This window comes from Gekko japonicus, unplaced genomic scaffold (assembly GCF_001447785.1).
Source record: "Gekko japonicus isolate JY-2015 unplaced genomic scaffold, Gekko_japonicus_V1.1 scaffold1072, whole genome shotgun sequence".
NCBI lineage: Eukaryota > Metazoa > Chordata > Lepidosauria > Squamata > Gekkonidae > Gekko > Gekko japonicus.
Genome location: NW_015173154.1, coordinates 209624 through 226396, shown reverse-complemented (window position 1 = coordinate 226396; position 16773 = coordinate 209624). Strand labels below are relative to the sequence as shown.

The 16773-nt window shown below is 45.6% G+C and overlaps 1 protein-coding gene across 1 annotated transcript in view; it reads right to left on the bottom strand.

Moving 5' to 3' along the window:
- Positions 1-16773, bottom strand: part of LOC107119804 (diacylglycerol kinase eta-like) — a 206573-nt gene that overhangs the window by 117202 nt on the left and 72598 nt on the right. The window contains exons 6-9 of the mRNA XM_015422396.1: positions 6387-6394; positions 5491-5629; positions 3183-3293; positions 1035-1115 (exon numbers count right to left, since the gene is read on the bottom strand). Of these exons, the coding sequence (XP_015277882.1) occupies positions 1035-1115; positions 3183-3293; positions 5491-5629; positions 6387-6394 (339 nt within the window). The remainder of the gene's footprint in view (positions 1-1034; positions 1116-3182; positions 3294-5490; positions 5630-6386; positions 6395-16773) is intronic.

The window sequence follows — 16773 nt, the reverse complement described above, 5'->3', positions numbered from 1 at the left end:
TGTTCTTGATTGCAGGGTGAGGCTCTTTATCTTCTCCCCCCACCACCACCACCACCACACAGAGCAGCTAGAAAGAAGGCATAAGACACCCCGGGCCCGATCACTGTGCTTCACCCATCCCCTAAGCATCCCGCAGCTTCTCTAAAGTTACATGAGAGGAAGGGATGCAATTCTGACTCCAGAAGAGGCAACACCTCCCCAGAGAAGAACAGCAGGGGGGAAGAAGCTCTTGCAGAGGAGGACCAAGAGAGCCCCTGAATTAAAAGCCCCGGCCCACGGCTGCCAGGGCTTTTGTCCGAGCCAGGAGCGTGCCGCCTCAGGGCAAGGCTGCTGAATCCCAGCTGCATGGGCACCTGCCCCCCCGAGAGCCACTGGGCCCCGCCCCACTCACCAGCGCAGCCACAGCCGCACACACACAGGGGAAGGGAAGAGGCCGGAGACACAGGAGCCCTCCGACCGGCACTGCGCCCCACTCACTCACTCACTCACTCTCGCGGGGAGGGGGCGACGTGAGGCAGACTGATGGCCTGGCCCTCTGGGTCCCCAGAGCAACTTGGGCCCCAGGAATCTGCACCCTACGCCCCCCCCCCCACACACTCTTCAAATAAATAAATAAATTAGACTTCTGGACTGTGAGACCCACATCTCCTCCTCCTCAACTACCTGCCTTCTGTGCTGGGGTGTTTTCTTTTGCCCCGTTTTGCACCGTGCTGGGGGTTTTCTCCCTTGACTTAGGGAGTCTGAAAATCCCCACCCACCAGAGAGGCAGTTGACATAACTCTCAAAAGTAAACAAAATGTGTGAGCCAACTGTTTCTGGCGGATCAGCGCATGCCAGGAAGACATTAGCAACATTTCTGAAGGTAAACAAGAACTCTAGGACCCTTAAAGCTTAAATCCTCTCAAACAGAAGAGGCACCATTCTAAGAACACGGAGGGAATTTCTACTCTAAGAACCTGGAAAATAAAGCAACGCAGAGAACAGCAAAAACCGTCCTTCAATGTTTCCGCAGCAGCCATAACTGGCAGCCCTACCGTGAAGCTGTTGTTGACATTTTTGGTGCTTGATTCAGCCACACTGGCATCTGACAGGTCGACTTCGTCAAAGATCAGAGACTGTGAGAAGAACACCAGACACGTTTCACTTCTGAGGGCATTTAATCCAAGAATTTGGAAGCATGTTAACTGCAAGTCCCTCAAACGTTACCTTTGTTTATTTACTACATTCTCAGACTGATTTTAGCCAAAATGGGCCCTCTACATGGAAAACTATTGCTAAACAAATAAACAAAGACAAGGATGTGTGATCTGTGGGCTCTCACATGGGTCCTTTCACTCCAGCCCATCCCTTCTATTCCCGTGGCTGTTGTTATGCACAGGGAAGTTGCCACAAGACCCTCTGGGTGAGTGGCAACCAAAAAATCTGAGAAATAAACACATAAAACTAAAATATGGCTGATTTATCTGCAAAATTATTTTCTCCCATCCAGTCCCGCTGGCTTCCTAAAATATAAAGCAGCCTCAGGTAGAGAGCTTTGGAAGGCCACATAGTAATGCTCTGGGTAACCTGAGGGGCTGTTAAATTACTTTTCCTATTTTGCATATATTCTCCTTTCCCTAATATACACATTTTACTATTATTCAAGCATGGCCTTGAGAGCAACTTTACAGATATCCTGGCTTTTGGAAAAGAAATAAATGGCATTTAGAATCATAGAATCATAGAGTTGGAAGGGACCTCCAGGGTCCTCTATTCCAACCCACTGCACAATGCAGGAAATTCACAAATATCTCCCCCCCACACACCCGCTGTTCCACACCCAGAAGATGACAAAGAACCCCCAGGATACCTGGCCAAACTGCTTCCTGACCCCAAAGTGGCAACCAGCATTTCCATGGGCGTGCAAGAAAGGGCCACAAGAACTAAGCACTGAGGCAACCCCTCCTGCCCTCCCTCTCATAATCTGCCTAGTTTCACACAATCAGCATTGCTGTCAGATGGCCATCTAGCCTCTGTTTGAAAAACTCCAAAGAAGGAGAGCAGAGTAAAGTTCCCTTTGCATGATCTGGACACTATACTTCTTCTAATACCACCCAAAATCGCAATTGCCTTTTAACAACCACATCACATTGCTGACTAATGTTCAGTGTATGGTCTACTAAGACCCCTAGATCCTTTTCGCACATACTACTGCCAAGACAAGTCTCCCCCATCCTATAATTATGCATTTGTTTTTCCTACCTAAGTGGAGAACTTTACATTTACCCACATTGAAATTCATTACATTTCTTTTAGCCCAGTTTTCCAGCCTGTCAAGATCATCCTGTATCCTGACTCTGTCTTCTACTGTATTTGCTACCCCTCCCAATTTAGTATCATCTGCAAATTTAATAAACACTCCCTCTATCCCTTCATCCAAGTCATTGATAAAGATGTTGAACAAAACAGGTCCCAGGACAGATCCTTGAGGCACTCCACTTGTCACTGCTCTCCAAGAAGACAAGGAACCAATCACAAGCACTCTTTGGTTGCAATCTGTCAACCAGTTACAGATCCACCTAACAGTCATAGGATCCAAACCACATTTTACCAATTTGTCAACAAGAATATTATGTGGAACTTTTATCAAAAGCCGTACTGAAATCAAGATAAACTATGTCTACAGCATTCCCCTAATCCAACAAGATAGTAACTTTCTCAAAAAAAGAGAGATAAGGTTAGTCTGACATGACTTGTTCTTGAGAAACCCATGTTGGCTCTTAGTAATCACAGCCGTGCTTTCTAAATGCTCAAGGGCTGTCTGTTTGATGATTTGTTCTAAAACTTTCCCAGGTATAGACCACAAGCTGATGGGTCGGTAGTTACCGGGATCCTCCTTTTCCCCCTTCTTGAAGATGGGGACAACATTTGCCCGCCTCCAATCTTCTGGCACCTCACCTGTTCTCCAAGAATTCTCAAAAATAATGGACAGAGGCTCAGAAATTGCATCCGTGAGTTCTTTTAGTACCCTTGGATGTAGTTCATCTGGCCCCGAGGACTTAGTTTCAGTTAAAGAAACTAGGTGTTTATGTACTACCCCTAGGCGGATCCTAGGTTGTAACACCCTTCTCTCATCATGTGATCTGTTTCTGCCATATTGAGCACTGTTTCCCTTGCAAGAGAAGACTGAGGGAAATGCTTACCTTTGAATCCTTGGCATAATAAAGAGTACGGCCCCGAAGTTTGAAGTAACGTTTCTTCCACCTCTGAAAAGAACTGGTTTGCTTCAACAGTAATCCTTCCTTTATACTGGTCTGGAGAAAAGGAGAAAACAATATTAAAATGCAAACACATACATAATGTAGCAACACTGTATATATAGTGCCATTTCCTCTGAAGGTCATTTGCCGGTAGGACCTCAGAAGAACAGGCTCCTTGCCTATAACAAATGTTCTTTTGTTAAACATGGGATTCCTTCCCCTGCACAGGGTATCCTCCGTCACCTTCTATGGCTAAGCAAACTTTTTCGATGCCAGCCCACTTTATGGAGGAATGGGAGTCACAGCACACGCCCCAAGAGCTCCGTCTGTCTGCCCAGCTCTTTCCTAACAGAAGGCTCTGAGCATGCACCTGTTGCAGAGGAAAAGGATGGTCCACGCAAGTAGGTCAGCTACAGGGAAGCAACCATTTCCATCTTCTTTGTGCCATTTCTGTACAGGCACGTCTACAGGGGGGAAATCAGCAAGCTGGTTCACCAGGAGGCAGGAATATGTGAAGTCATATAATGGCAGGGACCACTGAAGGCTGACCTGATCCAGTTCTCAAATCTAGGGTGCCGTGTTTTACGGAGTGGGTGAGGGAAGAACCAACTGAAGCCTTCAGAGAATTAACTTATCAATGATTGGGCAAAAAGATAGATCAAGGTGGTCAGCCGTGTTGGTCTGAAGCAACAGAACAAGGCTAGGGTCCAGCGGCTCCTTTAAGACCAACCAAGTCACGCGCAGACGAAAGCTCACACCTTGAATAAAACTCTGTTGGGCAAAAAGAGAACAGATAGCCAAAGGAGGGCATCATACCCACAGGGCCATGAGTTGTTTTCTAAGGGATATGAGACTTAGTCCCTAAGAGTAAAGAAGAAAGAAATATTCCAAAGGTGAATGAACTGAACAGTAGAACAATGCTTGAGTCCATTGATACCTTTAAGACCAACAAAGGTGCCACTGAACTCAAACTTTGTTCTACTGCTTCAGACCAACACAACTACCCACCTGAGTTTAACTCACTCAGTGGCCTGGGAACTACATTTGGCTCTTCTGAGCATTGTTCCCCAATGTGGTGCCTTCCCCATGTTTCAGGAAAGCAGGCAAGCTTGTAGTTGGAGGGCGGTTTCCACCTGGAATCAGCTGCCGCTGCGAGCCTACTTGAGGTACGGGCCTCATACCCAGATGGAAGTGGATGTAGGTCTTTTGGATGATGATCACAGTGAATGTGGCTTTCTGCAAGCTGCGGAGTGAGCATCACTGGTTTAATGGATCCCAACCGAGAGATTCAGCAAGCACACAAAAATGTTTCCCGCCAAGAAGAATAAAAATGGTATGTGGATGGCTTCCTTGAGTTTAGGAGCACTTCCTGAAGTGATCATGATTGTTTTTGCATGGCTTTACCCACCATAAGTCCGGCAACCAGTGCTGACCTATCCAGTAGGCACAGTGCCTAGGGCCCGTGATATTTTTCGGAGCCCACAAAAATGTTTTCGTTTCTTCTAAAATCAGAAGGAAAAGATTGATTTTTAAGATCAAAGAAAATACTTTTTTCTCATTTAAGAAAAAAATGAAGTTTTAGGGCCCATGAAAATCAATTACATTTTGCCTAAAAGGGGGGGGGGGATAAAATGTTAAAGTATTTAAAGTTATCTCAAAAATAACTGTTCATATTGATATTATTGTGGTGGGAGGGGGCCATGAGGGGGAAAGTGCCCAGGGCCCATAGAAGACAACATGGGGCTATTTCTGCATCTAGAGTATCCTGCCCCAATCCTCCGACGGCATATGGAGCAGGAGGTGAACGTGGGTTCCTCTGGCCCAGCAGGACAAAGTGGGAGAGGCCAACTTAGGGGTAGCCAGATGCTGTGCTCTGTTCTCAGAATGAGAGGAAATATCTCTAGGAAGTACGTCATTCAGGAGATCAGGAAGGCATCCTCAAAGAAGTGGCATCCTCGCCACTCTCTGCTGTAGTATCTAGCCTCACTTGGCTTTGGCTACTAAGCGAACAGGCCTACAGAGTCCCACTGAACGATCAGCTCTAACCAGACTACAATACAAGTGTGATCTGGTACCATATACATCTTTCTGATAACTGACAGGCCAGAGCAGAACATATTTTAGAGCCTGTCCCCCTCTTGTTCATATCATGGCTGAGTCCTCTGTAGCTGTCTGGACCACTTTGCCCCCCCTAGGAAGGCCCTCAGAGATTCATACACTGAGAGGAGCTCAAGGACATCTATGAGGATACCTCAACTATTGTGGAAACAGGGGACTTTCGGCGCTGCGGCGCTGCGCATGAGCGTGTTTCCCGGGAGCTCCCGGAGACGCCGACTCCCATGCGCTCTTTCGGAGCCCCCCGAAGTTCAGGGTCGCTCCGCTTGGTTCTCCTGGAGGGAGACCAAGAGTAGGAGGCTTTTCCGGCCCCCCCTTTTTTCCCTGGCAAGGACGGGGGGGTGATCGGCTTGCCTCGAAGCGGGAGCGCTGGGCAGAACGGGAACATGGTCGCCATGTTTCCCAACTAGCAGCTGCCAGCCGTGTTTTTAAACAGTCTTTTTTGTTTGTTGAAGGACACTTTCCATGTATATTTGAAGGATATTTGCAGTCTACAACTGGATTGAACTAAAACGCTACATTGATACCCATTTTGTGGACTTTCCCTAAGTATTAAGAGAAGCGGCCGGGAAATGTTTTTTGGGAACTGAGATTGAAAGCGATGGCTGGGGGAAGAAATTGTGCTTGCTGGGAATAACTCTACCGTGCTAAGAACTGAAACACAACTTAAAAGGTCTATGGGAATGCGTATTGCTTATTTGTGACGATTGTGGGGAAGAAAGTGGCTTTAAAAGTACGAAAAAAAATTGAGGTTGCCGTTGTTTGTAACCAGATACAAGAGGCAGTAGTTGGTGAACTCAGGTCTGAACAGTTTCAAAAAAACTCTGCAAGAAGATCTGAAGAAAGCACTTAATTCAGTATGGGACAATCTTTTGAGGAATGTGCATTACCCCCCTGCCACAGAGGATAATAGCACAGAGCAAATAAAAGAGATACAAGAAAGGAATGAATTGCAGCTAGCTAAGCAGGAGAGAGAGCTGCAGGCAATCCAACATCCACCTACGGATGAAAAGTTAAATGAAGGGAGCTCACCGACCATGCTGGAACAAGGGGAAATTGAGAAAACAAGAGAAGGAAAGAGAATCTGTTTGGTAAACCCCCAGCGCAGAGGAAAAAAGGAGAAAAAAAGGAGAAACAAAGTGAAAAAAGGTTCAAAGGAAGCTATAGACCCTAGCATTAAACAAGTGGATTGGGACACAAAGCAACAGTGGAAAGACAAAGAGTATAAAGATCAGCGACACATGAATGAAACCAGAGAAAATCAAAGCAGAAAAGAAATCAAATACAATGGCATTGCAAAGTGTAATACTGACTGGAAATTAAATATAACAGTATTGTAATATCTAATAGTGACTGGAGGGTTTATGATGTAATTACATAGGATCAATTTAAATAATAAGACAAGACAGGCCTTTGTGAGTAGATATGCTTCTCAGTTCTGGAGGTAAATATTGTAAGTCTGTGCAACATGAGATTTTTGAACATGAGAAGTGAAGTTACTTGTCGGTTAGTGCCATGTACCATTCTGTTAGACCAATCAGAGCCAGGTTTTAAGGGTTTCTGGCACCACCCTCTCAACTGATTCTGTCCTCTCTATCACACCAGAGGCCATGAGGCTCCTTCAGAGAGAAGGAAATGCCTCAGAGTAGAGTCTTTAATAATTAATTACATGAAATGTCTGAATGAGAGTATCTGGAATTCTGAAGCAGGTTGCAATTAATGTGCTAATAGATAGATGAGAGAGAGAGAGAGAGAGAGAGAGAGAGAGAGAGAGAGAGAGAGAGATCCTTCCTTGTGGAGGGGCCATATGGTGGCTCAGAGGTTAAGAGGTCTGTAGTTCGGCAGTTCAAGATCCTAATGCTGCGCGATGGAGTGAGCTCCCGAACAAAGCAGTTCGAAAGCAAGAAATTGCAAGTAGATAAATAGGTACCACTTCGGTGGGAAGGTAACAGCATTCCGTGCGCCTCAGCATGTAGTCATGCTGGCCACATGACCACGGAAATGTCTTTGGACAGCGCTGGCTCTTCAGCTTGGAAACGGAGATGAGCGCTGCACCCTAGAATCGGATTCGACTATCTTTCGAGAAAGGGAAACCTTCACCTTTATATCCTTGTGGACATATACAAAGTCTGGGAAAGTGTTAGACAAGCATCTGTCTAAGTTACGTTATCCAAGCATTTACATCCCCACACTACCATGGACTCGCTGAGTGACCACGGGCAGGTCGCACCCTTCCGGTTCAATGTAGTTCACAGAATTATTGTGAAGATAAAATGAGGAAGGAAGAGCCATGGGTACCACCCTGAGGAATGGTGGGATAAGCATGCCCTAGACAGGCACATCCCTCCCAACACTATCAGAGGGAGTGAGGATTCTGGGGATGCTCTTGGACTTAACTCTGCTGTCTCAAAAGGCACAGTGGGATAGCTGCTAGGAGTGCCTTTTGTCTTTGAACCACTGGCTTCAAAAGCTCTCACCCCTTCTTAATTCTGCTGGTCTAAGCCAGAATGATTCGTGCTTCCATAATCTCGATATTGCACTACTGTCACACATTCTATTTTGGGCTGTCCTGGAAAGTAACTTGTGAAAAATTCTGACGCCCACCTTTTGGCTGGGGCCTCTTTTGCATGCATGTTTAACACCAAACTTCAACAAGTTGCTAATCTGTTTCTTAACACAATTCAAGGAGCTGGTTTTAAACTTCAAAACCCTTTATTTACCGGGAACCCGCACTCTCCAGTACAGACCTTTCTACCAAATACAGTCACCACCAACAGCTCCTCATTCTAGGAAATCCACTGGTCTCCATTAGATCCAGTCCTCAGTTATTAGGGAGAAGCCAGACAATGTCACTGCCAAACTGTTACAGTCCAGTGTTCTGCGTGTTATCCTCCTGTCTTTGTGCACACCTGATTTGTGGCTTTGAATGGAACAAGCCCATCTAATGTCAGAGTGGCAAAGATAGCCCTGACACAAAGAGTGGTTGGGTTGGCGATGTGGTTTGAAATACTCGTGGCTGTTGTGGCATTTAAAAGATGTCTCGCAATGCAGCCCCTTCCCTGACTATTTTTTAAAGAATCTGACATTGAAAAGTGTAGCTGAGATCAGGATGTTCAATTAAATGGCCCACTGCTTTAACCATAGAGAGGGGAAGCGCTTTGCTGTCACGCGGCAGGGCCTCCGTGCAGCTGAGGGTTTTAAGAACTTGGCACAGTGTCTCTAAATACGATGATAATTCCTGTGCTTTAAAAGGATCACTTTCATATAATTATTACTTCGCTTATTTATAGCCTGCCTGCCTTCCTCACTGAGACTCCCAGCAGGTTACAGGGCACAGGAAGGGGGGGGGGGATGTGATCATACAGTACAGGACACCAGATGAAGGATGCCAGAGAACAAGGAATACAAAACTGAACACTCATAAGGACATACAATGAGCCATGGAAATGAGCAGGATTTGGAATGCAAAATTAAATCATCCATGTGAACAGCCCCACCGGCCAGGCCGATGCAGAGTGTGCAAACACGATGCGGAGTGTGGGGGGATGGTAAAGGTGCAAGGTGACGCGGTGCCCCCTCCCCATTTCCAGACGGAAGCGCCCGTCTGCACCCTTTTGCGCCATGAGAGGTCAAATTCCACGGCAAGAACTTCTGTTCTGCACATTTTGCAGGACGAGAGCGGTGCTGCAGGAGCCTCCTGGATCTCCTCGGGCAGAGGCTGTTCCACCAGGTGGGAGCCACCGCCACCCAGGATGCGTGGGAGAGGGCCGTTGTCAGTCTTACCCATCCACACAAAGGGAACTTCAAGAGGTTCTGTTCAGACAAGCAACACTGTCGCGGCGATGACTGTCGGAAAGGCGGGCCCCGTAGAGAGACGGCTCCTAGGCCACGAAGGGCCTTGCAGGTGACAACCGGGACCGCCCCTGAACTGAGCCCACTCCATCTCTGTCTATGCAGCTTTTAAAAAACTGGAATTTCAGACCTCTTAAACCCTGAACTGCTTGGATATAAGGTACAGCAAAATCAAAAGCCACAAAGATTCAGAAACATCAATGCATTCCTTCTTGTATCTGACAAAGGGGGCTTTGACTCTCGAAGGTTTATACCCAAGAATTCATGTTGGACTCAAATCTAGCTCTCAAAACATCAGTGGTTTGTGTGAAAAGTGACTCACTCCTTTGCCAAAATACTTCTATTGAACAACAGTTTACAAAAAAAAACAAAAAACATGCTCAGCTGAGTGCTTTGAAGATAAAAAGGAATTATAGCAAATTACCACAAGGTGGTAGTACTGTTATACTAATAAGAACCCAACTGGCTCCTACATGGATCACTGTGTAGTGGTGTATTTGGTACTGTTAACAAAAACTACCATCTTATTTTTTATTTTATTTATTTGTGTTTATTTTGTTCGATTTATATCCCGCCCGCCCTGCATAGCAGGCTCAGGGCAGATACTGTGGGCTACATCTGCTACACATAACCACACTTTCTATTCCAAAACTCATTAAAAGGCTGCAGGACCTGTCTGAGATGAAATCCCAAGGAGAAAGAAAAGAAAACTTAGAGAAGTCTATCTTCAAGAGCATCTCTTCCATCTGAAAAATAGTTTCAAGGAAATTAAAAAGAACAGTAGAATATAATTATTTCTGAATGCAACAAAAGTTTTAGTATTCATCAAAACAAAACAACTCTTTTTTCAATCTCAAGCACATGTTCAAATATGTTTCCAAATTTGTGTGCAAATTGACCTTATTTTTGTTTTGTTTTTTTAAGAAATGTGAAAGGCCAAATATTATCCAAATATGGCTGAAAGATATATTATTTGGCAGGGACATAGATTTATCAATCTACCCTCTGATTTCAGCAACATTACAGTATAACTGCTTTCCAGCCTTTTTCTAAATTAACCATTTCTATGAAGTTCTATCCATTTAAAAAAAGTTTGCCAACAAATATGACTATTCGAATGAAGAATATGGGTCGCATACACTCTCTTCTTCTACTCCCCCCCCCCTTTCCAAACTGTCTAATAAAAATACAGGAACTTGTAAATTTATTATTTAATAATAAACTGGCTGGCTTCTACCACCATAGACAAGGCAAAGATCTTACATACATGGGGAACTCTCCAGGAAAAATATGTTTCTATAAATTAACCAAAAGTTAAAAACTGGCACAAAGTGGACCTAAAATGTTCTGTGAGGGAAGGAATGTCAAAAGCTCAAGGAAAAGGACGGGCAGTACAAAACCAGCCTGCTCAATCACACGAAAAAGAAGAATCGTGAAGTCAATGGGAAGCATGGATTTCCCAACTGTTTCCCCCTCCCACAATTCCTCACGGCCCCCAACGTGGCACACAGGATGCTAAACTGGCACCTGACTGCATCAGAGTCAGGTTGGAGGAAACTGTAACCTTGCCCTGCTCTCCAGGCGGGAGGCAAGCCCCAGCAACAACAGGGTCCCACAGCAGTGGCTCTTGGGTCACAGTCCAAAGTCAGAATTCAGGGTCAGGTAACACAACCAGACGGGCGAAATCCAGAAGCAGGATCGGGCAATGTAGTCCAGGGGCAAGAGTCCATTGGCAATCCAAGGCTGAGGGCCACAAGGTCCCAAGCGTCAGCAACCAGAGGGTCAAGGCAGCTGGTGGGATGGTCAACAGGGCTACAGACAAGCTGATCCCATAAATGACTCCAGCCTCACTACAGAGTTTCCCTACTTGCTGGGTCCCGCATTAGGGTCCCTCCACAAACTGAGTCAGCTCCTTTACTCATGAGGAGCAATGCTCTCTCTAAGCTGTGGAGTCTTGTGAGCAAAAATTCTACTTTGTGAGCTCCTGCCATCAAAGTTTGTTTTTTTTTAAGTACCCAAGGGTACACTTTTATTGTTTTCCATTATACACTACAAACATATATAGAAACCAACAACATAAAACTACCACTAACAAACATAAAACATATAACAGGAGGCATATTCCATCTTCTATCCTTCAATTATCTAATTATTACATTTCAGATCTCATTATCTATTTTGCTAGCTTATCTTTTCCATCAAAGTTGTGAGCAGGTGATTTGGCTGCTGCATAAATTAGTTTGCTCTGGAGCCATCTTTCCTGAGCGGAGACAACAATGTGTGAGCCAGAGGCTAGAAAACTGTGAGCTGGCTCACCCTCACTCAGCTTAGCGGGAACACTGATGATGATGATGAGGAGGAGGCCCCAGAGTCTGTGATGACTCACTGGTGCCTCCTGACACTTCCTCAGCAGAGGGGAAGGCCTCAGGCTTGCCAGTGCACAAGGCCTCCGCGCTGGCTCTTTGCCTCCTCTGCTCCTGGGCACCTACAGGAAACGGTGGGAGGTCTGGCAGTCCATGTTTCCACCTCCTGACCCGGGGCTCCTGTTGGTCCTTTCAGGGAGACCTTGAGGAACCCGCCTCACCCAAAGGGTCTGCCAAGGCAGGGCTGGGGGGGGGGCAGGTTTGTCCCGCTCCTCCAGTGAGGACTCTAAACCGGGCAGTCCATGACAAACCTGTCATTTAGGCCTTACTTCTGTGGGAAAACTTATAGGAAAACAGAAGAAGAGAAGAAAATGAAGGCTTGGGTCCTACAAATGAGCTGGAGCACACTAGATAGTCTCCGCTGCATAGATGGACAAATTGGGGGGGGGGGAGCATTTTTTCGAAGAAAACAAGGAATAGGCCTAAAAGCCCAATTTTTTTACCGACCGAACTGGAAAAGATCCTACCAGCGTGGTGGTCAGAAGAGAACTGGTGGGATTGTCATGCCCCTCCCCTGGTCATGCGCAGTGGAGCTGGGGGCTGGGGAGCGGGCACGAAAATCCCTTTCGCTTTCAAGAGGAACCGATCGAGGTCGGCACAGGCGCACTATATCCCAGAGGTGTGATGCACAGAGACCACGAAGAAGATTGTGTTTTCTGCCTTCATTCTTCATGCAAACAATGGTGCTTTTACTACCCCTTTACTTGGAGGTGCTTCCACCGCAGTAGAATAAGCAGTAGGACACACAACAAAAAGGTTTATTCTTATTGATATACCTCATGCATAATAGCTCAATATACTTCATGTATTGGCTCATTATAGCAAATCTTAAGAAACAGAAACGATGTGCAGTTCCTCTTGTTTCTTCTCCTCTTTGTTGATCACATTAGAAACTCGATAAATTTTGAAGCCGTCCACTGAATGCTGATGCCAAAGTTCCTGGAACTCTCCCTACACTTTGTGATTCATGGTACTATACTGGTGGGGAGGGGCTCATAGTAAAAATATCTTATAGAAGTAAAATTATCTTATACAAATTACTTCTGAGATTTCCCAGTATATTGTTAGCTACTTATATAAACACTGGGGTAATGCAAAAAGACTCAGGATCATCAGAGAATCAACTATCACTTTACTACAGTTAACATTTATATCAGAAAAATAATTCTATGGCAATAAACAACAGTTTCACTCTTTAATGAGGTGCAGACCCTTAGATTTCATTTCTATCGTAGCATAACAAAACGACAATGTAATTATGAGAAAATTATTTCTAAAATAAACATTTTAGATGTAAGTGCCAGTGAAATGCTGAGCCTTTGATCATGTTTGTTCTTAAAAGACAGTAACATTTGAAAATGCATTCTGTGAACACACAGCTCTTACTAGTACTGTCACAGTACTGGGCAGAAAACTAGCATTCACAGGGAGCTGCGGTAGCTCAAGTGGTTAAGACACTGAACTGCAGGCTGTGGAAGGTCGGTAGTTCAGCTGTTCGAGACCCGAGTGTGCCGCATGATGGAGTGAGCTCCTGTCTTTGGCCACAGCTTCTGCCAACATAGCAGTTCGAAAGCAAGAAATTGCAAGTAGATAAATAGGTACCACTTCGGAGGGAAGGTAACAGTGTTCCGTGCGCCTTGGTATTTAGTCATGCTGGCCACATGACCACGGAAACATCTTCGGACAGCGCTGGCTCTTTAGCTTTGAAAAGGAGATGAGTCGGATTCAACCCTAGAGTCGGATTCAACTGGCTTTCGAGCAAGGGAACCTTTACATTTATCTAACAGCTACCACAGCTATCACAGGATAAAAGGACAAGTCCTTTTTTGGATCAGAAACTGGCTAATTAATAGGAAACAGAGTGAGTATAAATGGGAAATTTTCTCAGTGGAGGGTGGTAAGCAGTGGGGTACTGCAGGGATCAGTACTGGGTCCGATGCTTTTTAACTTGTTCATTAATGATTTGGAGTTGGGAGTAAGCAGTGACGTAGCTAAATTTGCAGATGATACGAAGTTGTTCAGGGTGGTGAAAACCAGTGAGGATTGTGAGGCACTCCAGGGGGATCTGTCAAGGATGGGCGAGTGGGCGTCAACGTGGCAAATGGGGTTCAATGTGGCCAAGTGCAAGGTGATGCACATTGGAGTCAAAAATCCTAACTATAAATACTCGTTGATGGGGTCTGAACTGGCAGAGACTGACCAAGAGTCGTAGTAGATAACTCACTGAAAATGTTGAGACAGTGTGTGACTGCAATAAAGAAGGCCAATGCTATACTGGGGATTATTAGGAAGGGTATTGAAAACAGATCAGCCAATATCATAATGCCCCTATATAAATCAATGGTGTGACCTCATTTGGAATACTGTGTACAGTTCTGGTCACCACACCTTAAAAAGGATATTATAACATTGGGAGCGGTGGCGCAGGGAGTAAAACACCTGGTATAACATCTAGTGAACAGCCTGTTAGGCTGTTCGAGACCCGCCGCGGCCAGGGTGAGCTCCCGGCCCTAGTCCCAGCTCCCGCCCACCCAGCGGCTCGAAAGCATACTTGCGAGTAGACAAAGCGGGTACCTGCCCTAGGTGGCAGGGGGCACCCTCCTCCTTGTCGGGAGGCATGTAGCAGGCGGCAACGGCGAACAGCGACGGTGGGACAGCCTGGCGACCCAGTGAGCATGCGAAACCTGGACGGAGGCGGAGCTACGAAGGCGCAGTGACGTGCGGCGCGGCGGAGCCAGTCGGACAGAGCTAAGGCTGCAGCCAGCGCGTGGCTGCGCTCTAGGGGGAAGCCACCGGAAAGAAGCCGCCAAACTACCAGCTCCAAGGCGCCAGAGAAGAGAACGCCGGAACAACATCTATACCCGAAGCCTGCCGGAATACAACACCACCAACAACAACAAAGAGCCGCTCTGCTACTTGGGTGCTGGTAGGTAGTCACCTCGCCTGTTAATGTGGCCCTAGACAGGAAATATAATCATATGTAAACCGCTCAGAGACCCTTGCAAAAAGGGTTTGAGCGGTATATAAGCCGAAACTTAAATAAAAAATAAATAAACATTGGGAAAAGTGCCGAAAAGGGCAACTCGAATGATAAAAGGGTTGAAACACTCCCTATGGAAGAAAAGTTAAAGCCCTTGGGGCTCTTTAGCTTGGAGAAACGATGGCTGAGGGGTGACATGATTGAGGTTTATAAGATTATGCATGGGATAGAGCAGGTAGAGAAAGAGATACTTTTCTCCCTTTCTCACAATACAGGAACTTGTGGGCACTCCATGAAATTGCTGAGCGGTCGGGTTAGAACGGATAGAAGGAAGTACTTCTTCACCCAGAGAGTGATTAACACATGGAATTCACTGCCACAGGAGGTTTTGGAAGCTACAGGCATGGACGGTTTCAGGAGGGAATTAGATAAGCATATGGAGCAGAGGTCCATTGGTGGCTATTAGCCACAAGGTATAGATAGGGACTCTGGGGCAAGTGATGCTCTGTCTTCTTGGTGCTTGGGGTGGGGCAACAGTGGGAGGGCTCCTAGTGTCCTGGTCCCACTGCTGGACCTCCTGATGGCCCCTGGTATTTTTGGCCACTGTGTGACAGAGTGTTGGGCTGGATGGGCCTTTGGCCTGATCCAACATGGGCTTCTCTTATGTTCTTATGTACCAGTCTTGCTTTCCATCTTCCAGTGAAGCTTCTACAATTAATGGTGGGGGTGGGATAAGTAGGAGCTGACACAGCACAACAATGGATGTCTATGGGTTAGAATTCCACTCTTCTCTAACTCTCATTCTCTTTCTTTTATCACTGGCATGGAAGCTAAAAGGAATGTAAAGAAGATGTCAATCACCATAATGCAGGATTTGTTTGAAGCAGCATTGTGGAGCAAAAGGGCTGATGGCATCATGAAAAGGCAGGAAACAATCAGGGTGGCAAATGTATTGGCTGGGTAGCTTGACAGCACTCCTGGTTTTCAAGACTGGACAGCCTTGATGTGGCTTACAAATTCCAAATCTTGTAGTTGGATACTCAATTAAAACAATATCACCATATTTTGCACAGTTATTTAACTCAGTTGCTTAACTCAGTGGACTATCCGATCATTTTCATCCAGTTATCAGAGGAGTTGCACTTTAAGAGGCTACATATAATACTAGCACCAACTCACAGAACATAGTTCCATATTAGCTCCTAGACTAGAAGGCCTTCAAAAGATTTAACCTTGAAGATTTGTTTTAATAATCAGGAGGACAATTAAGGCAACTTTCAAACACAAGTATATAAAATTCAGACTCTGAAACAGCCACCCAAAACCAAGAAAAAGCCTATAAGGCAATTTCATTTAAGGAAAAAGGGGGCTTAAACTGTAAAAGGTAAAGGTAAAGGTTTCCCTTGCTTGAAAGTCAGCTGAATCTGACTCTAGGGTTGCGGTGCTCATCTCCATTTCCAAGCCAAAGAGCCAGCGTGCCAAGGCGCACGGAACACTGTTACCTTCCCACTGAAGCGGTACCTATTTATCTACTTGCAATTTCTTGCTTTTAAACTGCTAGGTTGGCAGGAGCCGGGGCTAGAGACGGGAGCTCACTCCATCATGCGGCACTCGGGACTTGAACTGCTGAACTACTGACCTTCCACAGCCTGCAGTTCAGCGTCTTAACCACTTGAGCCACCACAGCTTAAACTGAGGGGTCATCAAATCCCAGGCACCAGTTATCCATGGCATCTAGAAATTCCATGGCCACACCTAGTATTTTTAGCAATGATTTTTCTGTAGCCTTTCTCAGAATGGTTCTGTAGAAGCACAAAAGGTTGGGTCCAAACATTTTTGCCATTGGTGAGAAAGGTAGGATGTGCCACTGGGGTGTGTGTCCAAAAAGAATATGTTTGAGATTATCAGACCAGCCATGTGAAATGGGGAGGGGAACTGACTGAGACTGAACTTGACTGGATCAAGCACAAAGCTTAACATATCATATCAGTATGGTTTGTTGTATGACATCAGAATAAGTATGCACTAAGTTCTTCTCATAACGTCATCATATGTAAAATTCACATCATTCAGGGATGGCAGACTAATTCCTTTCTTCCCTAGTTTTCTATACTGACTACAATACTGGATTAAATTGAGGTTCTGTAAGGTTTTAAGCAATAGT